Consider the following 24,963-nt stretch of genomic DNA (forward strand, 5'->3'; position numbering starts at 1 on the left):
GGTGCTCTAGTATAAAGAACCTCTGCTAAATATTTAATTTTACAGTTATAAAACAATTTTCAAATAATAAAATAAAGGCTATAATGTGGTATAAATTATTATAATTTTTTCTAAAAGGTGTTGAAATTAACACATTAATGCATGCAAATTAAATTTTACTAAATTGGTGCAATTTAAGAGTATTTCTATCTTTAAATTGTGGGAGGCTTTGTTTGAAAATATTAATAAAACATTGTTACACATTGTTTTGTTTTCTTTCCTAAGATGACACATTTTTACCACTTTCAAAATCTGTGATTAATTGCAGTTTTACATTGACTAACAGACACTGGAAGCAAGGACACCACGTCTGTCAGCTGACAGTCCAAATCACAGCAGTGATAAGGGAGCCCCACCTCCCTATCTAAGACACCACAACATGTCTCTTCTTCATTCTCTGTGCATCTCTTCTTTGTGCAACTGCAAGGAGGGAAGTGGGGTGAGATACCTCACTCCTGTTATCAGAGAACTGGGGTTTGCAAGGAATTTGGGGGGATAACACTTGTTCTTCACTGTGTTATTCCACCAGCGTCTAGGTAAGCAGACACTCAAGACCCATTAATCTTAGCATTGTTAGCACTGCTTCCACACACTTGCCAAAACACTCTCTGTGCTAATGACAGTCTGAAAGGCACCACCAAAAATCTGTAGGCTATTCCCTGATAAGAAAAAGTTTCTGTCTGATGGGGGCCAATGTGAAAATATGCATCTTTCAGATTGACTGACGTAAACCAGTCTCTGGGACGAACAAAATGCACAACCCCCCCCACCCCCACTCATTACTTTGTGTTATAATCTTATTTACGGTTTCATCCTTAATGCTCTTTCATCTGGCCTAGTCTTCTGTTTCTTCTTGCTTTTTCTATACTTTTTCTTTTCTTTGTTTCTTTCTTTCTCTTCATTTATTTTTCTTTCTTTCCCTCTCTGTCTTTCTCTTTCTTGATTCCTCTTTTTTTCCTCTTTCACTCTGTGCAGGCAGCAGGAACATCTGTAGCATGATGTGCACTGATGACACATCACAACAGTAATTACAGATTTGAGACACAGCTGCAGAACAAAAAAAACTTTCATAACTGCATATGTAGACAAGGCATCCTAACCATACTGTATCTTGTTCGCTTGGATGTACAGCCACATCAACCCAGAAGCACACACACATGCACATTGCCTATGCAAACACACAGACAACCGCTGTTTGCCTAAGGACATGTTGAGAGCAAAGCAGACTTTAAATTTATGACACAACATTAACAGCCTATACACTTCTCACAATTCAGAGGATGAGAACCATGTGCAAGGGTAGGAAATGTGTGAAACAGACACATGTCTCCAATGCCTGAAAACCATTTCAAGTTTTCAGTTTCTTTTCAAGATTCAACTTAATCAATTCGTGGATCATTCCAAAATTATTACGTTGCTCTTTGAAACACTTAATTTCAATTGATCAATTGCCACATTCACACGTCAAATACTTATGATATTGAACCAACCAATTTCCTACTTCTCACTACATTCAAATCAATCACTAAATTTGTCATGTTTATTTATTTATTTGGGAAGTCGTCATGAAATAAGTGGGAAAATGTACGGTCAAAGAGTCATTATTGCAAAATAAACCTCTTTAGGATAATACAAGACTGAGTGTACCTATTATCTTGATGATCATTTTAAAATCATTAAAAATCTAGAATTGTTTTTGTAAGGCATAAGGACAAACATCAGGGTCATGTCACTGTCAAGGACTTTACCACAGTGCTGAATCAGGAACCAATTGTACCATAAACACAAGAAAACACAGTGGAGTGTATAAAATCAATCACATACAGTAGTGACTGGCCAAAACATGGGGGTGACCACACACAGAGGGGGTGAGATAGAATAAACATGAAAACAAAGAGGTTGACTTAACATGGTTACAGAGGAGTGAAAGAGTGCTATATAATAACAGAGAAATGCTGATGTGTCATGGTTGTAATAGACAGGATGAGTATGAATAACCTTTTGAGGGACAGACTCTGAACCAGCTGTGCTGCCTTCCTGTAGAGAAATCAGAAAAAAGGCGGAGGGTTTGTCTGATGTTGTCACCTCTTGTGCTCAGATTAAACACTTATAGAGCTGTTCAGTTTGTTGTTTGAGCCCTGGGTTCCCTCTGGAATTTCTCATGGGTTTTTAGAATAAAGAATTTATGAATGAAATAAGCCTTTTGGTTTTGTTCTACAAAAACTAGATTTACACTTCAAAAATGATTTTTACCGCCATTGTGCACTTTAAAGCTGCACTATGGAATATTTTTGGTTAAAAATGAACAGAATTCAAATATTGAGCATTTACATAATAATCGGTGTTCAAAACAGTGTTCTTGCCCAATTCACTATGAGAATCCTATTACAATAATGATTTATATTTTGAGCTTTTGATTAGGATTTGGTGGGAAATTGCAGGCTTCCGGCATTCGTCCTTGTGTGTTTACATCATGTCCGTAAACACAAAAAAGCTGGGCCGGCTAAACTACTATATAGTGTGTGTGGCAGCTTGGGAAGCTGCAGCAGTGTCAGGACAGCAGGCCCCAGATGGATGTTTCACTATTTGGTGAAATAATGAACTTGCTATAATGCTTTGATATGTTTTCTGGTAGGGTTGTTGATGCTTATATTGGTTATCTCCTTTGACTCCATTTGCAGAAATGCATTAAGTTGATGCATTAAAAACAACATTTAAAAGCTATATACTTTTTATAAGTACAATATACTACAAGGTAGATCCCTATGCATGTATACTCACCTCAAGATATAAATATGTACCAATTTGGATTCATAGCACAGTTTTTACTAATCTCCATTTAATATGTTTAGCATGCAACAATTTCTTCATTATAACTTCACTGCCAAAGAAACGATTAAGGAAATTTAAGCTTATTGTTGTAGTTGTTTTACTTCATATTTAAATTTTGCAATACATTTCATCCCCATCATTAAATCCTCTTGTGTTTTTAGTTTACAGTTTTGTGTGCATACAATTTTAATATTACGGTTTACTTGCATTATCCACCGAGGCTGTAAATTGTAATGTAAAAATAATTAAGGGTCTTCGATTGAACTTTTATCATACATATCATGGGTTTCACCTCTTAAATTTGGGATATTTTATGTGTAGTACAATACAAACATGAATGTGTGGTAGATATAACACTCATTTACTTATTAAATCAATATTTATTAAAAAAAGAGTGATGCTCTTCATTAATTTTTTTAATTGAATCACAAAATATCAACATGACAATAGCATGTCATTACTCAGGCTTTACTAGTGAACATACAGCCGTGGCCAAAAGTATTGACAGTGACATAACTTTTGTGTTTCGCAAAGTTTTCTGCTTCAGTTGTTGTTGACTCACATGTTGTTTCTAGATTATTGTGCAGAGTGATCAGATGCATTTTAAATAATTGCAAAAAGCTTCACTGGCCAAATTTAGCACAAAAAAAATAATTTCACAGTTTTTTGGCCCTGGCACAAAATGACCAGCTAACATCATTTCACTAATCATATCAGCAGCACCTGGGAAAGTGTGAACGAGTACTAGTCAGGAGAAATCACTATCATTCTGATTGGATTATAGGAGCAGACTGATTGCTATATCAAGAGGGAAGAAGAGCTTCCAATCATTGTGTTCTTGTTAGCAATGGTTACCTCTAAAGAAAGACGTGCAGCCATCATCACTTTGCATTAAAATGGCCTCACATGCAAAGAAATTGCTGCAAAGAATATTGCACCTGCAAGAACCATTTACCGGATCATCAAGAACTTCAAGGAGAGAGGTTCAACTGCAGTGAAGAAGGCTTCAGGACGTCCCAGAGTGTCCAGCAAGTGCATATCACTCTTCTGATCAATTTATGAAACGCTTATCCTTTTCCAGTATATCATAGAAACATGTGAAAAAATAAATCTACAAATACTGAAGCAGCAAACTTTTCAAAATTTATATCACTGCCAATACTTTTGGCCACAGCTGTACAGAGGGGATCGGATCACAAATGACCAAAAAAACATGACGTTCATCCATGCAGAAGAGCAGTGCCGAAACAAAACTGATGTATAAAACGAAATGTTCACAAACAAATTACTTGCAATTTTAAGTTTTAACCACAGATAGTGAGCCCAAAAGTTTAGTGTAAACATGTTTCTCAAACTAATTGCCTGTACTGTATTTGTCAAACCACAAAACAGTAGAGGTGTAGCAGCTTGTTAGCAACACACGTTTTTAAAGCACACAATGTTTTCAAAATGTACAGTTTATATTTGAGAACAAAATGGGAAAGTCTCTTCAAGTAATGTTAACCACATTATTTTACTCATTAATCGAAAACCTCTATTTTAAAAACCCACTGGACATTCCGGAGGGAACCCATAGTGAAATAGCCTTCCTGGTAAGCCTACAAACTGACGTCATGACTTAACATCTCTATTGCACAAATGTGCAGTCAAACACGTCACTGTTAGTGTGTTTGTGATGGGCTGCTAATCCTGTTTTTATGAACTTACCTTTTCAAACACCTCCAAAATCCCACTGCGACACACTCATTGCCAAAATGACATCACTTTACTTTCTACCAAATGCATATGTGCAAACACATGCAGAAGCTCAGAGCTATTAGCTCAATTAAGATGATTTACAAGCACACAAGGCAAATCACAATGCTCTAAACTACTTCCAACAGCTTAGCTGTACCATGGTAGTTGTTGGAAAAAAAAAAAAAAAAAAAAAAAAAGTGTATTTACTGGTTTGAAACAGATGCATTTTGTTTATAAAGACATTTAAATCTGAAGTGTGTAATTGTTTTACAATTTACTTTCTCCTATCCCAGCTTATTATGCGGAGACAACTATAAGGAAATATGTGTAGGTTGCTTTCCCCTTTCATTGTTCTAATTGAGCATGAAACAAAGTGACATTGGCTCGAGCAGTGGCGTAAGTTTAGGGTGGGCCTACTCATTTGTTCAACCAATAGAAGATGGGGAACTTTGGGGAAATCTATTAGTGCATAAACTACACATTTCATCTATAAAGACAATTAAAGGGCCAGTCAAATAAAAACAACTGTTTTGTTTACCACAGTGGAAACATTATATGGGTGTGTATGTTCAAACAGTGTTGTGCTCAGAGATGTGCTTGTGTGTATGTGTGAATCTGTGCCTGTGTGTGTTTACTTGTGAAACTGGCTCCTCCTCCACCTGCTGTGTGTTAAGTACTGTGGCAGCATTGTCAGCGCCCAGCAGCCTGCGAGCCATCTTCTCCTCATAGGTTAACCTCTGAAAGCAAGCAGGATTAATCTGTCAGAGCCTGGGTTAGTGTGTGAGAAAACACCCACTTACACACACACACACACACACACACACACACACACACACACACACACACACACACACACACACACACACACACACACACACACACACACACACACACACACACACACACACATTCAGATAATGTGGAGGCTTGTACTAATGCATTGAGAGCAATTAGTGGTCCTGAGCATGTTGTACATTACGGGTAGACATTGGGGCTTGGGCTTCTACCGTGATTAAAAACTTCAGCAGAAAGAGTTGGTGGTGAAGAGTATTTTCCTGAATTTATCAGCTTTCATTTGTTGGAATAAATATTTACTATGAAAAAAAAAAAAGAAATATGGTCTTATTTCAAAGACTTTGCTTATTGCAAATTCCAATTATAATTACAAACGAAAGTTCACCCAATTCACCCATACACATATTCAAACCTAGGTGCAAGACGACGAGCCAGATTTGTCATCTATGATGCCATGATTCTTTCATGTCTTGTAACCAGTCATGATGAACCAAGAATCAGGTCTCTCAAATCAAACTGTCAGTCTTTCTCATGCAAAGCTTTCATATGGCTTTAGAAAACTTGGAATATAGTGCATATATTGTATGAACCACTGTGATTATACTTTTATGATGCTCTCATGGAAGAAATAATGTAATATGAGTTTGGAATGACATGAGGGGGGAGAACAGAATTGACATTTTTGAGTGAACTATTCCTTTTAATGAAAACATGACTGCCTCTTATTTTTTAAGACTATAATACGCATTATATTCTATATGTTAATGCTAGTTAGGCTAGTATGGTAGTATTAATATGTGTTAATTTGTATTAGTGGTCTACTAAAAATACACCTAAATTCTTTAGTAATACAGACATAATTTCCCTTACACACACACACACACACACACACACACACACACACACACACACACACACACACACACACACACACACACACACACACACACACACACACACACACACACACACACACACACACACACACACACACACACACACACACACACACGACCTGTTGTCCATTGCTGAGCTCTTTAAAACGTAGTTTTCTCTCCAGATCTTGTATGACGGCATCTTTGGTGCCTTGGATGTCAGAATCAGAGATGATGCGCTGTGTGCGAGGTGTAGTCTTACGTGGCATTGCCCTGTTAAAGCAAATACATTGAGAAAAGACTTTACATTTTTAAATCAACAGGCTATTTTGATTGATTTATGAATGAATACTTAAAATACATTGTGTCTGTTCTTGATTCATGAGGTTGAAAGGATGGTCATAGGAAGCACAGCTATTCCTCACTGCCCAATCAAGGAGCCAGATGGACCACTGACTGGCCCAATATTAACTTAGTCATCAAATATCTTCTGATAGAGGTTAAGAATATATACCAAACTCAGAATTGTTTTAAATAAACTGCAATATGAAAGTTAAAATTTCTGAGAGGAATGTAGATTTTTTTTCCCCCATATGCATTAAAAAGCGAGAATCATTTTTGGGATCAGTTTGTCTATGTGTGTGTTTTCAAAATCCACAGCGGTCTCTTATCTTTTTTCCCTCTGGCTCTGGAATACCAGGAACAGAGAGAGACAGAGAAATTATTTAGTGGGAGGTATTGAAGAAAATGAGGATATGACCAATAGCTTTGGAGCAGGAAAGCTCTCTCTCTCTCTCTCTCTCTCTCTCACACCGTGTTAGTCCTCTTCCATCAAAGATTATGAATGTGTATTAAACTCATGTTTCATCATCAGTCTTGCATCCAAGATTATCTTCACTAAAATCCTGATCACAAATCAAGAGTCTTGTCAAGCTCTGGAAACGCTCTCAGTACTCTACAGAGAGATCCAATACTTGATCAGCTTTTATCTGCAACACTTGCAGAAGATAACAAGCATCATCGTTATTCAAAGCCTGAATGATTTTCTTTCTTCTGTGGAACACAAAAGGAGATATTTGCAGAATGGCCAAGCTGCTGTTTTCCTTACAGCGAAAGTGGAATCTTCATTTGTGTTCAGCAGAAGAAAAAAAATCATACACATGTCGAAAAATATGCAGACACCCTCTTCTGAGCAACATGTTCTGCCACTTCAGCTACACCAATTACTAACAGGTGCATAAAATCAGACATACAGCCATGTAATCTCCTTAAGCATACAATTATAGAAGATGGGGTCTACCAAAGATCTCAAATACTTTTAAGTGTGGCACTTCAAAAAGCGAGGTCCATTAAGAAATGGTTAACCAAATCTGGTCTGGAAGAATTTGACCAGCATGCACAAAGCTCAGACCTGAACCCCATTGAACATTTTTGGAATGAATTGGAATGCCGAACGCCAGCCAGATCCCATCGGCCAACATCAGTGCCTGATCTCACTGATGCTCGTGTTGAATGGGAGAAAATCCCAACAGCCATGAAGGAAAGACTATCCAGAAGACTGCAACCTGTTAAAGCATGTTATATTGTAGTATGGCAGAAGATTAGGAGTACTCACACTGTGCCGTTACCCTTGGGTAGGCCCAGGGCGTTCACTGGTGGTGGAGGAGGTGAGGATGGGAGCACTGATACCAGAAACCCGGCTGGTGAGTGCGGCATGGATGTGAAGGGAGAGGAGCTTTCTGAACGTGTGGGGCTTGATGTGACAGGTGGCAGAGGTGGTGGAGGTGGTGGAGGAAAGTCTTGTGCCAGGCCAGAAGGAGAGGAGAGATTGCTGGAGCTGAAAAAGGGTGGAGGGGGTGGGGGGAAAGAGGGCGAGTTGGGAGACTCCACACTACATCCTTTAGTCAGTGACGGTTGCTGTTGGAAGAGCGGAAGGGTGACACGGCTGAAGGGTTTGTGGCTTGTGGTTGGGGACAGTGGGGATGTCAGGCTGGAGCCTGAGGAGGTAGAGGACTGGGTGCTGTATCCAAGTGGTCCCCCGCTTGTTGTGGGGCTTTGGGCAGCGATGAACTGCTTGGGCCGGGCATAGTTGAAGGTGCTTGTCTGCATGGTGCTACACTCCAGCTCTTGGAAGCAGGGAGGAGGTGGGAGAGGCGGAGATGGAGGCGAGACTTCCTGTAAATCTTGGTGGGGAGGGGAAACCTCCTGCTGTTGTTGCTGCTCTAGAAGGATCTGATCTTGAAGCTGCTTTAGTTGTGCAGCGTTTCTGCAGGAAAATATTCAAACAAGAGGACTGTTTAGCATCAACAACTATCGATACATACATTCACAGACAACTTACTACAAAACTCTTACTGTTAATAGTTCCACCTATCTGTAGTGGTACAACCTGAAAAAACATGATCTGAACCAATGTTGAGCACATCTTAAAATAATGCAGATCCTTGCCATTTTTGGGGATTTCCGCCTGGATTTGGCCTACCCAAATTAAAAAGCTTCCCATTCCCACATACTTTGGCCTAAATACACAGTTTTGGTGTCATTTTACAGGAAACCCTCTGAAGTTGCATAAAACACTGCTAAAAATTAAAAAAAAAAATTAAATATATGTTGTCTGAACAGTAATAACCCTCCTAAAAAAAAAAGAGGCGCTTTTTGATTTTTTTTTATATAAAATTCATTTTTGAAAGTGTATATAACTCAAGCCCTGTTTGCCCTAGCAGCATGCAGACAGTTTTGGCTGTTTCCACAAGATGTCAGCAAATACCTGAAAAAGGAATTTTGTCTGTATCATGTTTTATTTAATATCTATTTAAATGTATCTGAAGGGAGGAATATTACCTTTTTTTGGTGTAATTTCCGCCTACCCAAATCTAAAGTCTCCCCATACCCATATACAGTGCTATAAATGCAAAATCCCAGTGTTTGTGGCTAACTGTGCTGTCTAGTGCGAGTAGCACGGCAAATATTCAATAATTTCACTTGTATGTTCACAAATGTTGATTGTATACCTCATGATTCATTCGAAGTGTATTAGATATGTGATTATACCTCAATAAAAAGACTTATTGGAACTTCTTACTGGCAATGAGAGCTTTCATTTGATACATGGTTTGTACATGTGCGTCATATTTGAGTGATATGAGAAATATGCGTATTCAAAAACGCACATAATTATGACGCTACTTTTGATGGGTGGAACTATGTAATTTATTGTAAATAAGTTACTTAGTGTAAAACAAATGCCAAAGTGATGCATATCTCAAGAAAGTAGACATTCTAAGCCTTCAAATGGTACCAGATATGAGCTCATAACAACTCCACATACATTTAAAATTTGAAGTACATTATTACTGACGTCATTTTAAATCCCGGATCCGGGATCGTGGATTTTAACTGGTTAAAGTGCTTGTTTGCTGGAATTAAGGCCACAACCATATTTTACACAAGTATGCAAACACAAATGCTTGGCCAACAGATTTCAAGAGTGTTGTCTCGGCCATTGAATAAACTTGCACTCTTACGTGGATGTGGCAGTAACAAATCTCAGCACTCAAGGGGTGACAGAGTTACCATAAAATAAATCTAATTAAACCAAGTGGCATTATTCAGATAGCTAGCTACAAAAATATTCAATAACTTGGTCAAGACTTTTTTTTTAAACTGATGCTCTGCAATGACTAGGGTTGGGAATAGTGAACCTGTTATTATTTTGAAATGGTAAAATTTTTGCTGACTGGACACTGTGCTAAAATGGGTTTCCTGGGTGACCATTCAGTAGCACCATAACACCACTACTAAATCAGCAGCGCAAAACATAAATTGCAACCAGTCTAATTCTGGAACGAATTACTCTTTTGAGCCGGTTCATCTGAAACATACAGTGCTTCCATCTGAACGAATGACTAATCAACATGTTCTTTTTAGTAAATCAAAAACTAACTGAAATGCAATCAATTAATCTTGTTGTATCAGACTTTAAATAAGCCCAAGAATTTTTAGTAAAATACTGGATGGTTGTTGATATGGCAATTGGGAAGTTAAATATACACATTATGAGTTTTGTTGTAATTAGTGGTATTATATCAAAATTCGTAAGTAAATATCTGAAATATTTCTTCCTTAAAAGTACTTTAAGAATAATAATGGAACTGTAAAGGAACCAGAATCATTAAATTCCTTACGATTCCTTACGAATGTACTTGCATTGCATTGTGATTTGTGGTCTGACACATTCCAGAAAGCATCTAGGCATAAAATCAAGCTTGCACAGCTAGAAATATTCAAGTTCACACACTTGTGTAAAGTACGTTTTCAACAATAACATCGCTACATACAGTATATACACAATGAAGTCAGTTAAAAAAAAAACATCAAAGAGGCTAAGAGTATACATTTGCAAAACTACACTTGGTATTCCAATTCATGTGGCATTTTAATATTGCTTTCTATATAGATTTATTCAAGATTGAAAGCCACACACAGATTTTAATGGTGATGTCATCAAAAGCAGAGTAAGGGCAGCCTTTCAGAGGTATAGATGGCCCATCACACAAAAGGAAGTCATACAGTCCAGAAGATACAGTGGGTGCAGTATACATAGTGTGTATGCCTGGGTATGTGTTTGCCTGGAAGCGCTTCTATGAGTTTGTCTGTACAGATACTACCCTACAAATGTGAATGCGGTTGTTTGCATGGTATGCGTGTGTGTCTGTGCTACGTTTGTGGGAAGGAAACTAAACCCCACTGTATAGACACCGATATGCTATCTTGAGTAATCCACTGTTTAAGAGTTTAAACTCTACCGCCAACAACATCTAAACAGACAAAACAAGGAGAGACAGTGAGATCTCAGTGTTGTGGCATGTTAATAATGGTGTAGGCTGAGGATTGTGTATTATATCCATCAAATGTGTGGTCTCCAGTCACAATTACCCCTCACACACAAATGCACAAACATGGGAGTGATGTCTACATTGTCCTTTACTTAGCAAAGCATCAGATATTTGCCGCTCAGAGTAACAGTTTTGCATTATCTTAAAAATGTTTCTGTTTCCCTGGTTTGGAAGATATTTTTTGTGTATAAAACACAATCGGTCTCTTATTCTTACCCTGACTCCCTCACTGCCTTTTTTGGAAACTCATAGACACTTTCAGTGAGCCTCCACAAATGGATAACCTTAAACTAACCAATTCCAGATGCTTTTCACTGAACATTTATAGCTGAAGATATGGTCCACATTAGCTTGCAGTGTTTTTCTACCAGTTGCTCTGTAAAATCAAAGAATCTCAAAACTTGAAACTGAATTAGATCTCTATGTGTGTGCGTTTTAACAGGGGATTGTGGTGGGAGGCCAGCCACACTCCAAACACTGTTTAACCTAATTATTCTCAGATGTTGACTAATGAGACACTGTGTTTTCCCTCTGTTTCTCCATTTTTTTTTTTTAAGGTGGAAGCCCTCCCTCCATCCAACTTTTGTTTGAGGGAGCTGATAAATCCTTGGAGCTTGGGCTGAGAAAAGGGAGAAAAACAGGAGTATTCAGTTTGTATTGGTACTTCGAGAATGCCATCTAACCCAAGGTCTTCTCATTGAAGAAAATTATATGGCTTTGTTTTGGCAGCACAGACACTGAATTGGACCACATTAAATGCAGTAATGACCATCTAAAACCATCCTCTCCTTTGTTTTTCTCTTTTTCATCTTCCCTTTCTCTTTTTTAATCGCCTGTAAGTTTGAGTATTCATCAAAAGAGCACTTTTAAAGGAATACTTTGGCAGCTGGTGAAAGGCTCTTGGATTTGAACAGCCTGTGCTGCTTTGCTTTCATTCCTTTTTTGGCTCTGTTTTGAGTCCGAAGCACCAACGACCAGACTCTTCTTTCGGTCTTTGTTTCTCTCCCTTATTTTCAAAATCCATTCTTTCAACACTTTTCCACCATTTCAAGGTCTGTCATCATCGTCCATCTTTCTTTATCTCTAGTTATCTCATTTTTTACATCAGAAAGCACAAGAATGTCAAAATAAGTCTCTTTTCTTCCATCTTTCCCTCTTCTCCTCCTCCCCTGAGTGATAGCTGCTTTTTAGCAGCCAGTGGACGTCATTACATACCCCTCCAGTAATATCCTCCATCCAACCATTGCTACTGCTTTTTATATCCCACATAATAGTTTCCAGCATTCAAAGAATATCACAATGTCCAATCACAGACCCATTTTCTAAAAATAGCTGTTGCAGGTTTCTCTGCTTATTTTTCCCTTTGTGTTTCTGGAATTCTTCACCAGTAAACTTAAGTTGATGGAGGGCAGTCAGTCGGTACTGACACAATCAGTTTGCCTTAAAAGGCACTTAGTCTGTGAATAGAAAATGCCAACAAACCTCCTTAACATCATGTTCATTCATGCACTCTTCCTATTCATAAGCACAGATTCAATGGTGTGTGAACTGTGCAACATGTATCTTACAATAATGTCTACCAACAGGAGATCTTTCATCACTTATACTGTAAATAAGAGTTATTTTTAATTGCCAATAAGCTTTTATTACATCACAGCTACATCACAGATGGTATTAGGAGGAGGAACATTCTCATTCAAAAATGCATTTGATTGGACAAAAACCTGTTGTGCAAGATGAGTCATCCATATTTTGGTCTGTTTTCCCAGGTGAAAAAGACTTTACATTTTAAATCAGTAAACCTAATACCTGCCAAAGTGAAAATGTTGACAGGGTTCCAGAGGTTGGATCTGGAGTAACACCTAAAACCACTAAAATAAAGCATCATTATCTAAGTACACTTACTTAGTAAAAAATACAAAAACATTTGTAAATGAATGAAACCGCTCTAACCTAGTCCAAAGTCCATACAGTGCAAATTAAATGCATGTTTCTCGTATCTTTCAGTTCATCAGAGACAAAGGAAGATTTAATAAATTGTATTCATGTATTTTGATCATTGGAAAGCCTTTATAGACCATTTAAGATTTTTTTTTTTTTTTTTTTTAAAGACCTGCCCGTCTGGCACCAACAATCATGCCACGGTCCAAATCATGCAGATCAAATTGTTTCCCCATACTGATGGTTGATGTGAAAATTAACTGAAGCTCCTGACAATGTAATTGGTGACAAAGTTTGTTATATCTTGCCATCTGTCACTTTTTTGCTAAATTATTTGGCCAAAGTTTGTTGAGTGTGTTTTTTTTGCTTTTACCCTGTCAGCTGCAGGTGTATTGTGTTCAGTTAACTCGCAAAGCTTTTCATATTCCTCACCTTCAGTGCGGCGGGTAGTTCGAAGATGGCGATACAGGTTGGTCGTCGAGCATCTTTTGACTGTGACTGACTTTTGGCACAGTTTGCAGATTGGCGTCTTTTGACTAGCATCTGATCATTCAAAACCAAACCACCTCCAAAAATAAGTCGTTAAAATATAATTTGTCTCTCCATGGATGTACAGTCACGTCTTCTACACACGCTCTTGGTTTCTAATGCAGAAAAACTAATGAATGCGTTCATGACCTCAAGCCTGGATTATTGTAATGCATTACTGAGAGGATGTCCTGCAGGTTCCATGAACATACACCTAATTCATCAAACAACTCATAATTATGCAGCATTAGTCCAGTCTGCCAGAACTGGAAATACTTTAATCCCATTTTAAAGTGAATGGCATCTACGCTATTATTATTCTATTTGTTTATGTGTCTTAACATCGGGATACACATTCTGAGGTTACCAGAGCCTGCCAAGATCCAGCTCTGGTCCTGCCTGATACTGAGTGATGATGTCTAACTGCAGTCTGTGCCAGCCAGATATCACTTCAGTCAATTCAATGGAAATTACATGATGTGAAAAGCACTATACAAATAAAAATGACTTGACCAGACATGAGAATAACGGTCAGTGAACATTTTTACTAAATAATACATTAGATTTCAGTTTGTTTCACACCAAACCTTATCATATGCTTTCATAACAATCATGCATAATTTATTAGACTTCTGAATTATACTTTTATGTCCTTTTGTCACCATAAACTGCCATTGTTTGACATCAGTGAGAACAAAATGTTTTCACAATTTCTCCCTTTGTGTTAAGAAAAAGAAAGTCATATGGTTATAACTAGGGCTGCATGATTTGGACAAAGTCATATTGCGATTATTTCGATAAAATATTGCGATTGCAAATCACGATTTTAACATCTGACACTGATCTCCAATTTTCATCTCATCGATCGATGCTGATCATTTAACTTTTTATCAGCAGCTCTGTTAAAACTGGTTATATGTAAGCTTTCTGCCCAATGTCACTGTTAACTAGATTTCCCTGTTGGTAAAACCATAGCTGTTGCCTAGTTTTTGTTGTCAAAAATAATGTTGATGGATTGAATAATTCAGTATAAACAAAATATAAATGTTACTCTTTATTCTAGGCCTTAAAACTAGTAGGCTTTATACAAACTATTCTTTACTGTATAGAAAATAGTCCTAAAAATGAGGCTTAATTTCAAACTGAAGTTGAACTGATAACACATTGGTGTAATTAAATTTAAAGTGACAATTTTGGTTAGTCTGTAATCATTTCATTTAATTATTTTTATTCATAATTTTATTATATTTAATTTAGCAATGCATTATATTATAGTAACTAAATATTTGATATAGATTTATTATATGTATGTTCCTTCCTTTTCATTTTGTTGGATGTTGGTAATATTAGTTCCGCTTTCACTTGTTTCCGTGGGGAGTGTAATAAGCGACACGCTCTCTCGTGAGGTAAACAAATGACAGGAGACTGGAGCAAGAGATGTTTCTGGACTCTACAGGTGTTACTGTTAATGCTGTTTGCTCAACAATCATTTAATAAACATGTTTGAATTATACCCCATCTTGTAATCTGCGATATTATTATGATACCTGTGCCTTGCATAGACTGAGATGCTGCTACCGCAGATACTAATAAAAAACGCTTCATGCAGGACGCGCCAGTTTAGTGTAAATAAAGCGTTTAGCGCATGTAAGCAAACGGAACTGAACTCAGAGCACTTCTGTTACTGTAAGCATGAGAGTTGTGGAGCACAGAACCGCTCTGAAAACACTGTAACAATGCGCTAATTTAATATAGACTGGACAGTGCAGCGCAAATAAACGTTGAAGAGAGCAGACTATTTATTTATTTAATTAAATCGCAGCCTTTGCAATTTAATTAATCGCAAAAGGTCATATCGCGGTTTCGATTTTATTTCGATTAATTGTGCAGCCCTAGTTATAACAAAACAGGCGTGACTAAACAATGACTGAATTTTCATTTTTGGGTTAACCAATCCTTTAAATTCGACTTTACACGAGTAATGCATGCTGGTTTGGGAAACAGGAGTCACTCCATCATAAAAAAAAAATAAAAAAAAGAACCTTGGTTAAGATGATCGTAAACACAATGATGATCTAAACATCAAAACGATTACATCTAAAGTGATAATAAAAGCTGATTCTAAACAATACCTACTAAAAATAAACTCTCATTCATTCACAGTTTATTTTTTGGTGTTTATGTCCAGTAGGACCTACTGTCATTTTCTGCTACAGTATATTTTCCTGAATGCCTCTGAAGCACTTTGTAATCCTTTACAAATAAAACGTATTATTATTATTAGTAGTAGTAGTAGTAGCCCATTTAACTCACTGTTGCTGCACTTAAATAAATGCATGAACAAACGTCATAATTTTGCATAAAGTGTGACTGAGCAGAAACAACATTAGCCAACCAAATGTGTCATTACAAAAATATGTAATTATAGGGTCTATAATTTTGTTACTATATATTTTCACTTACATTCATATCTGCAAATTTCATGTGAAGATGCTTGTGCACTGTAAATTTTTTTTGTAATTTTAATGGTATGAGACTAAAAATGCTACAGTTAAAAAAAAACTTTAATTGGTTAACGGGTAGTTACCTTAAATAGTATGGTAAAAATGTGTAATATATTTAAAAAGACAATACATGTAGTTTTACGGTAAAATAAAAACAAAATTATAAAATGTAAAAAGTATGATTTTCTGTATAATTAATAGTAAAAATGTAGATTATGTTTAACAAGAGTATTCATTGCATTACATTTATGGGAATAGTAATGTTTATTCTTATTTTTAATATGCGTTATATTTGATGTAGTTTAGTTAATGTTTATTACATTATTAAAATTTCACATGTTACTCTGATGGTGTTCAGTGTTTGTGAGTGTGACACAGAGCACCGACTCTACGTGTTTATTGGTCATTGCTCCAGGAAGGGCCTTTATTGATGAACTTCATGTCATCGTGTGCCCTTTTATAATTACTACAGTGATTAACAATACATTATAGAGTGAAAAGCTGATTTTTACAGTTTCAGAAGTTTAACCCTCTGGGGTCTGAGGGTGTTTTGGGCCCTGGAGAAGTTGACATGCCTTGACATTTGTGCTTTTTTCAGTTGCTTAAAAACACATTAATGGCTAAAGTCTGATAACACTATATTCAGCACAAACTGGGCCACAATAATATGTGAGCAACATGTATGTACAGGTTTGTATTTTTGAGAAAATAACGTTTATGCGTGGTTTTTGAAAAAATTAAAATTTTAAGTCACTGAAATTAGGCCATATAACACATACTAAACATTTGTCCACAATACTTTTGAGAACTGGATCTTGTAGCCTAGAGTTTTTGCTACAAAATGATGTGAAAAATCATTCTGATCACTCATTCATACAAAACAATATAGTAATTTAACTTTTGTGTGACAATTTTAATGCTGAATGGTAATATGCGAGGAGGCGTGAACGATCATGAATATTTATGTGATTCACACCTGAGGACACAAAGACCACTCCTCTGGGCCTATCAATGAGGAATGTGACAAAGAGAATGAATGTGAGGAGATTTAATGATCAAAATCAAGTTTTAAGTTAAAAGAAGTAATCTGACTATATATTTTCTTTACATAAAGACTTCACTTAATTTTAGACCTACACTACCATTAAAAGAAATCTCTTCTGCTCACCAAGACTGGATTTATTTGATCCAAAATACATATGATAATATGCTGCTTTTCTAATGTGGGCATATTTAAAGTGTATTTTACTTATTTAACCTGATCACATATTTGCAAGCACAAGCTTTGTTGATGATAACGAGGCAGCATAAACACATTAAAATATAATCTAACATTCATATTATTTTGATATCATATTACATATCATATTTATATCATACAGCATACAATGTAAATAACAACATTTACATGTAACTAAAACTTGCCTATTAGGACATGTCAATACTTTGAATGTCAAATGTCAATACTTTGAATCCTGTCTGGAAACAGTCCCACTAGTAAAATATGTACATGTTTATATAAAATAGCATGTCAGCTAATGAAAACTAAATTACTTACTCGTCTGAAATTGTATCCTCTGCTGGATCAAGTCTCTCATCAAAATACAAACGTTCATCTGAGTCCCGCTCTTCTGAAAAATGTTAACTCATCCTTACATCCAGGAGTATCATTACAAACATGCAGAAAAGTTGAGTTGTGTTGTGTTTACATCACATCTCGCAGTCGGGGGCGTTTACCATTTGCCTTGATCGCCTCAGCACATTAGCGTATGAATGGCACGCTCTGCTGGTGGGTGGGATCACATTACAGATAATGAAGCTGAGCCAGGAAAACCGTACATCGTTTTGTTTCATACAGATTACATTGCAGGATAATGTTTGTTTTAAATTTGAATTGTTTTATTTAAAAGTAGACATTTTAAGCTTTCTTTAGACATATGTTTCATGTTTGTGTGAGAAGAATTCGCGGAGTTTAAGTTAATTTTAGTGACGTGTTTCTGAAATATGATCGTGAACACAGAGACTGCTGAAAGCTCAACCTTTTTATTTTATTTATTTAAAAAAAACACAAGGTTTTGATGTTAATATGAGTGTACACAAAAAAGAAGCCCTCTATAGTTTATAATCATGTATTGATTGTATTTATATGACCATAAATGACGGAGTATTTTAAGTCTATGTTGCTGCTATGTGAAAAAAAAAAAAACAGCAAAACGCGCCGGCGCGTTTGCCGACCCCAGAGGGTTAATATCATGTTTATTATTTAATATTATAAATGAAGGTTATAAACTGTAAAATATACAGGCATCAAAATTGCATCCTGTAAAGCCTGAAACGTGGTTACCGTAATTTGTAAGGTGAATATCTGGCAACCACAGATGCCAGTTTTTTTTACAGTAAATTATTTTACAGTATGGAGATGTTGCCTCAGGTTTGAGGTTTCTGCCTTATAGGACACATTTTTGCAACAATCTGGGTAACTGAGAAACATTTATAGTGCCTCGTGGGACTAACAAAAGCATTTTTGCGGGGGAAGCAGGCACAGGCTCTGACATGTATTTTCCATTAAAACAGACTAACTTATGCTCTTTCATTTGTTGATCAAATATTTTTTGTTTTTGATCAACAACTGAAAGTCTGAAAAATTTTGAGACAATGATGGAAGAGAGGATCAGCCACCATAGTATGCAGTACTGCTTAAATAATAACAGCCTTTGGTCAAATGGTTACTTGAAGTAACCCTCTCAATTAATTTTCTACCAAATTACAAGGTTTGTTACTTGTGTAAAGGGATCTGATTTATCTCCACAGACACAGAAAACACACTCACACATTCCTTACAAACATTTCGGTCTAATTTTAGGTACATGTCTATAAACTGCACTTATACAAATGCAGCTCCTACTGTTTTATGGGAACCCCAGAGAAATGCTTGACCTTACATAAAATCACACAAATAATTGTCAAAGTCATCTGTTTTGCATCAGAGAAAAGTGTTTAGACATACTGTAACGGAGTAGCTCAGCTGATTATAGAAATAGTCAAGTAGAGCTTACTTAAAACTTGTATCTCCATTTATTTCTGATATTATGTCACAGAAAGGCAAGGCCAAGAGCAAACAGAGCTACTGTATGGGGTCATGCCAACAGATCACTTCTAAATCCAGCCTGCCCATAGAGCTCTGGGAATCTACTCTGCTTTCCCTCTGTGTTGGTCAGTCTTTTTCTCTGCTTTTACTTTCTTCTCACTCTCTCTGCTGTCTTACCACATTGCACACACATTTTCTGTACCTATCTTCCTCTGAAGCCTGTTGTACGGTGTCTGAATCTTATGCAGACATGACAGGAAATTGTGTTTCTGTAAAGATCATCACAGCATAATCTAAAACACAACACTGGTCTTATTTTTTATGAAATAAAGTGCTGCACAGCAGATCATCACAGTATAAATTAAAACATTAATAAAAACTTGTGTTAATTTGTTAAACATTATTATTATTATTATTATTATTATTATTATTATTATTATTATTATAGTGAATATACATTTTAGTGAAAATTTGATTCGCAAGTTGAATCAAACTTTTATTTTGACATCAAGGCTTTCCAGTTTGTTTGTTTTTGACAGCAGATTCACAGTTGTTTAAATGGCCTAGTATGATTATTAAAGCGGAAAATGCTGCGATTTAATTATATAAACATAATCTACCGGCACTATGCACTTTACAGTCAATACTGCAAGTACTCTGTTCTGTCATCTATTACAACACGCACAGCATGAGTGATGCTCTTTATGTGGAGATTTTAGCATATGAGCTGCTTCACACATTCACTGTGAAGCGCCCAGCACACGCAGACAGTGTATTTAAAAAAGAAAAAATCACATACTTTTGCAGTTTAATACTTATACCAAGACCTATCATGATTCTAATTAGATTAATTGTGCAATGGACCTTAAGAACTTACATCCCATAGCACATCTGATACGCAACAAATACCACAGGTGCTCCAGAAAGGGTACAAAATACATGAAAAATAGTAGTGGAATTATAAGTTCATGTTGAGAAACATCTACTGCTATTTTTCATGTGTAATTTTTATGTTGAAATACATTTTCTAATCCCAGCTTAATATACAGAGTCAGCTATAAGTAATCCATTGGTAGATTAATTTCCCTGAAAAGTGTAAATACTTATCTGTGGCTCTTAAAATATTCCTCTGTTTGAGCATCACAACCAACCCAACACAACATTGGCTCAACCAATGGCATGAGATTGGGGTGGGACTGTCCATTTGTCTGACTAATAGAAGATTTTGGGAGTTTTCAGTGAACCTGTTTGGAAACAACCCTTTTGCAGCTTTGTTTGTCAATAGATCCCCAGGAATTGCACACTTAATCTTTTAAATTGACAAATGGGCAGTGAGGGATAATTCTTACAACCCATGTTTACGGTCCTTTTATTTTTTTTTTATTTTATTTGTTCCTCTGGAATTGCATTTTATTTTTGAGAGAGAGAATTTCAATGTATGACCAACTTATCAATCAACACTTAGGTACAAAATTGTTCAATACAACCCATTGAACAGACACGCTCTTCTATTCCCAACAGCCCTGTTTTCATTCAAGTCAAATTAAATATGGTGTCTACCCTGACAAAGGTCCAGATAATAACAGCCTGTTCTTTCCTTTTATCCCATCATTTCTTCTCCTCACGCTATCCTGTTGTAATATTCTCCAAAGCTTTTGTCTAGCCCCTTTAATTAACCTCTGCTCTGTCAGTGCTTAATGGCGACATCATCAGACTGTTCCAGCCACAAGTCACTGCAGAAGAGTGACACAAGCTGAAAAGAGCCTAGAAATGTTTTCAGATTTTTACTTTAACACATTTTTTACTAATACTTTTTAATAATTGCACGAGTTGAGTTGTGTGTATGGATTCCACTGTTTTTAACCATCTGCAATCAGAGGAAGTATTTTAAAGAGGCCAGGAAGTTGTTGAGTTTAAATACTTGATAATTAGAGGACTCTCAATGTTTACAAAGAAGCTCCTGCATTGTGTACTTGTGTCTGTGTGCAAGAAATGCAATGAGACAGAGAGAGAATAACTTGATTAAAAACTTGATTACAGCGTGAAAAGTTTTTGTTAAACTGTTTAAAAATTAGATCTGGCTTTGTGTGAGCATGAGTGTGCAGTGTTTGGGTGGGTGTGTTATATTAGGGTATGAGAGAACACATACATATAAAGATTTATCTCCAAACAGGTGAATTAAACTCCACATGGCCAACACAAACACCAGTAATTTTAGCTACCGTGGCAACATATACTTCAATGTGGATTTAAAAATGTGCTGTAGCTGAAACGTGTTTATCACACAGTGTAAACAAAGATAATGGAACACATGGGAAGAGACTGAGATTTTTCTGCATAAGCATGAGTAGGCACTACACAATGCAGCACAGCACAACTGGTTCATACGCCAAACACCTTAAAGAAGGTGTAACCACATCATTTATGGCATCACCATGCCCCTGGACGACACTCTGGAACTGTTATGACACCTCTAACCTGATAACCTGACTGAATCGATGTTTGATTCTGCTGAAATAGGACTGAATCAGTAAATTAAGTCCATTTAAGCATCTCAACAAAAATAATTCATAGTTTAGTTAACTACCTAGTAATTTAACAAGTTGGCAGATGGTTGGTTGGTGGGACAGATGGATGGTTAGTTGGTTAGAGAGACGAATGGTCGGACAGTTAGTTGGTTGGATGGACGGACAGGCTGCATGTTTGGTGTGACAGATGGATCATTGATTGGTTGGTGGGACAGAAGGATTGATGGTTAGTTGGATGGTGGGACAAATGGATGAATGGACAGATGGATGTTTAGAAACCATCCATGGACAGGAAAGGATGGATCGTTGATTGGTTGGTTGGTTGGTGGGGACAGAAGGATTGATGGATGGATGGATGGTTGGTTGGAGGGAAGGTTGGACGGACGGATGGTTGGTTAGTTGGTTGGATTGACAGATGGATGGATGTTACTGAGACGGATGGTTAGTAGGTTGGTGGGACAGATGGTTAGTAGGTTGGTTGGACGGATAGATGGTTGGTGGGATGGAGGGGTAGTTGACTAGATGGATGGATAGATGTTTGGTGGGATGTCTCAAGTCATCTCTTTTAAAGCACCTGCCAGCTGTCAAATCACAGCTTTTGTAAAAATTCACCACCTTTAAACAATAAATTGTCAGATTACTGTCAGATTTCAAATTCCCTGCAAAGAGCAATGTTCGTGTTATTCACCATAATCCGTTGATCTTCGTGTTTGTTATTTAGATCATTTATTTGTTGATTGACAGTGCCTAAATTCCATTAAGATTACCCATATAAATATCTCACTCATAAACACTATACTTACAAAAACCTGAACTATTTTCTTACATTAAAATCTGAATCATAACCACATCTAAAGACTTCAGCATTCTTCTATATAGTTCCACTATTCAGCAGAATCCAAACATCCACATCATATACCATGAACCTGATCCATTCAAACAGATGTAGATCTAGTTCCATTTAACTGCAGTGCTCTAAAATTGAGTTCTTAGTTTGCAACAAGATTAATGTGTCAGCAGGAAAAACTGGGATCCGACAAGCATCTGATTCCCTGAACAAAAACATACCCTTCGAGACACAGTCTATTCATGCCACAGAGTAAAGAATGGGAGCAGGAGACAGCATCTGATCCTTCCATTATGTCTAAATGTAATACCAGTGCTGTCACTCACAGAGGCCAAATCGGAAACACACAGTCACTAATGTGCATAATATCATCTGGATGTTTGCCATGTTACTCCAAACAATTAAAAAAAACACTTCCAAAAAATTCCAAACATTTCCCAATTCTTGCCCTCGTGTTTCAAGGAGGTTAGTTGATATAATACATTTGTAAAGTTGACATGTACTGTGGGGTGACAAGCTGTCCTCCATCAAAAAATATTTTAAACAGCATTTTGCCAATTTGTTTAGAATTATTAAGCATTGACCATTATGACCTCATATTAATTGAGGGAATACATGGAATTATGCAATTTTACAAAGTCATCGGTTGCAATGCAGGAACATTAAAATGAACGAGTGGGGGGTAAAATGGTTCAAACAAAACGTATAAGAAACAGTGAGCAGATACAGGACCTGAGATATACACTTTTCCCTATTCATTCATATAAATTTGATCTAAAATCTGGATGTTGACAAAAAAAACTAATGGACATGTTATGCATCAAGTACCATGGGGTCAATAGTGAACATAAAGAGGACCTCATGTGTATGCACAGGGTCTGGAAATGCTGGTTTCAGGCCCGGTTTCTGATTACAGGGATTGGTAGAGTGTGTTCCTGCTTCAGGAGCTCAGGGCACTGCTTGACCCAGATCTGATCTCACAATGCAGATCCCACCCAAGCCAAATGGCTCTAAACTCTCTGCACACCCTACTAGACTCAGAGGAAATGTCCAACTTTCCATAAAGTTGACAGGCCAAAATAAAAAAAGTCTCGTTCCCTCTTCCAGCTCCCACAATTTAACTTTAATGCTTAATCTATCCTCCACTCTCTTTTTATATTCTCTAATTTCACAGTCTTGCATTCCCTCTTCCTCTGAAATTTTCTCTCCCTTTCTTTGTTAGCCTGTCTGCTCTCCATCCTTTCTGCTCACTCTCCATCACTCTTGTCCTCCCCTGTCTGAAAGGCATGAATGGAACTTTCAGTAATGGAAGTAACATGAAAAGTGTTTAAAGTTACAGCGCTCCATTTTCTGACCCCATTCACTGTTGTTTCTTTCTCTTCCGCTCTAATAACGCATAGACTAAAAACCTTGAACTGCAATTCTCTTTTCTTTCACCCATCTCCCTAAGTACCCTCCCCCAACTCTCTCTCTCCCTCTAATTGCATGCAAAGCACATAAAATAGAACCAGACTGTTTTCTTTTAACAGAATGTCTCATTGCATCCCCCCTTCGCTCTCGCTCTATCTATCTATCTATCTATCTATCTCTCTCTCTCTCTCTCTCTCTCTCTCTCTCTCTCTCTCTCTCTCTCTCTCTCAAAGTGTGTATTTGTCTGGATTGCAAAAATGAAAACATTCCTCTCTGGATTGGCAGAGAAGACATCACCCATCACCATCAAATGGGATTACCAGCAGGGAAAATGAGAGAAAGAGAGAGACATGGGAGGGGTAACAGAAAAAGAGAAATCAGCCCTAAACAAGGCAAATGGAGCAACAAGGAGAGAGATGTAGAGCCCAAACCAGTCTAAGCCGGCAATAAAACAGTTTGTACAATGGTTTATATGAACCAAGACTTCACTAAGCAAACCATTAATGAATGTTGCAACCCATACACACTTTAAAGCACTAAACATTAACTCTTAAACTTGGGACTAATATGCAAAAGACAAAAGACAAAAACATAACTTTTTTCCAGGTATTTTGAATGCTTTGAGTTTGAATAGCCCATTTCTCCTGCCAAAGCCCTGCTGCGCTGACTAAAACTGTATTTTGACCGATTTACTGCTTCTTCTTCATTCATTCATTCATTCATTCTCTGAAGATATATTCTTTGCACTCTTGTGCTTGTATTATTCTCAATTGCAGGTTGTTTGGGATGAAAGCATCTGCTAAATAAATAATTTCTCATATGTATTTAACACCAGCAACATACAGTACGAGTATGCAAAAACACTTATTTACTTATGTAAATACTAATACTTTATCTTTTTATTCTCTTCTGTGTTCCTGAACTTGAACGTCTTTCCTTTTTTT

At 36.9% G+C, this 24,963-nt stretch overlaps 1 protein-coding gene across 6 annotated transcripts in view; it reads right to left on the reverse strand.

Moving 5' to 3' along the window:
• The window catches only part of palld (palladin, cytoskeletal associated protein), a 147,790-nt gene that overhangs the window by 17,531 nt on the left and 105,296 nt on the right, over positions 1-24,963 (reverse strand). For 4 of the 6 annotated variants that reach the window (XM_052095410.1, XM_052095409.1, XM_052095412.1 and 1 more), the window contains 4 exons: positions 7,894-8,544; positions 6,419-6,551; positions 5,244-5,345; positions 2,038-2,076 (listed from right to left, as the gene is read on the reverse strand). In XM_052095410.1, coding sequence (XP_051951370.1) covers positions 2,038-2,076; positions 5,244-5,345; positions 6,419-6,551; positions 7,894-8,544 — 925 coding nt within the window. The remainder of the gene's footprint in view (positions 1-2,037; positions 2,077-5,243; positions 5,346-6,418; positions 6,552-7,893; positions 8,545-24,963) is intronic. The other 2 variants (XM_052095411.1, XM_052095415.1) reach the window with 1 other exon arrangement.

Source organism: Xyrauchen texanus, chromosome 28 (assembly GCF_025860055.1).
Source record: "Xyrauchen texanus isolate HMW12.3.18 chromosome 28, RBS_HiC_50CHRs, whole genome shotgun sequence".
In the NCBI taxonomy this organism is placed as follows: Eukaryota; Metazoa; Chordata; class Actinopteri; order Cypriniformes; family Catostomidae; genus Xyrauchen; species Xyrauchen texanus.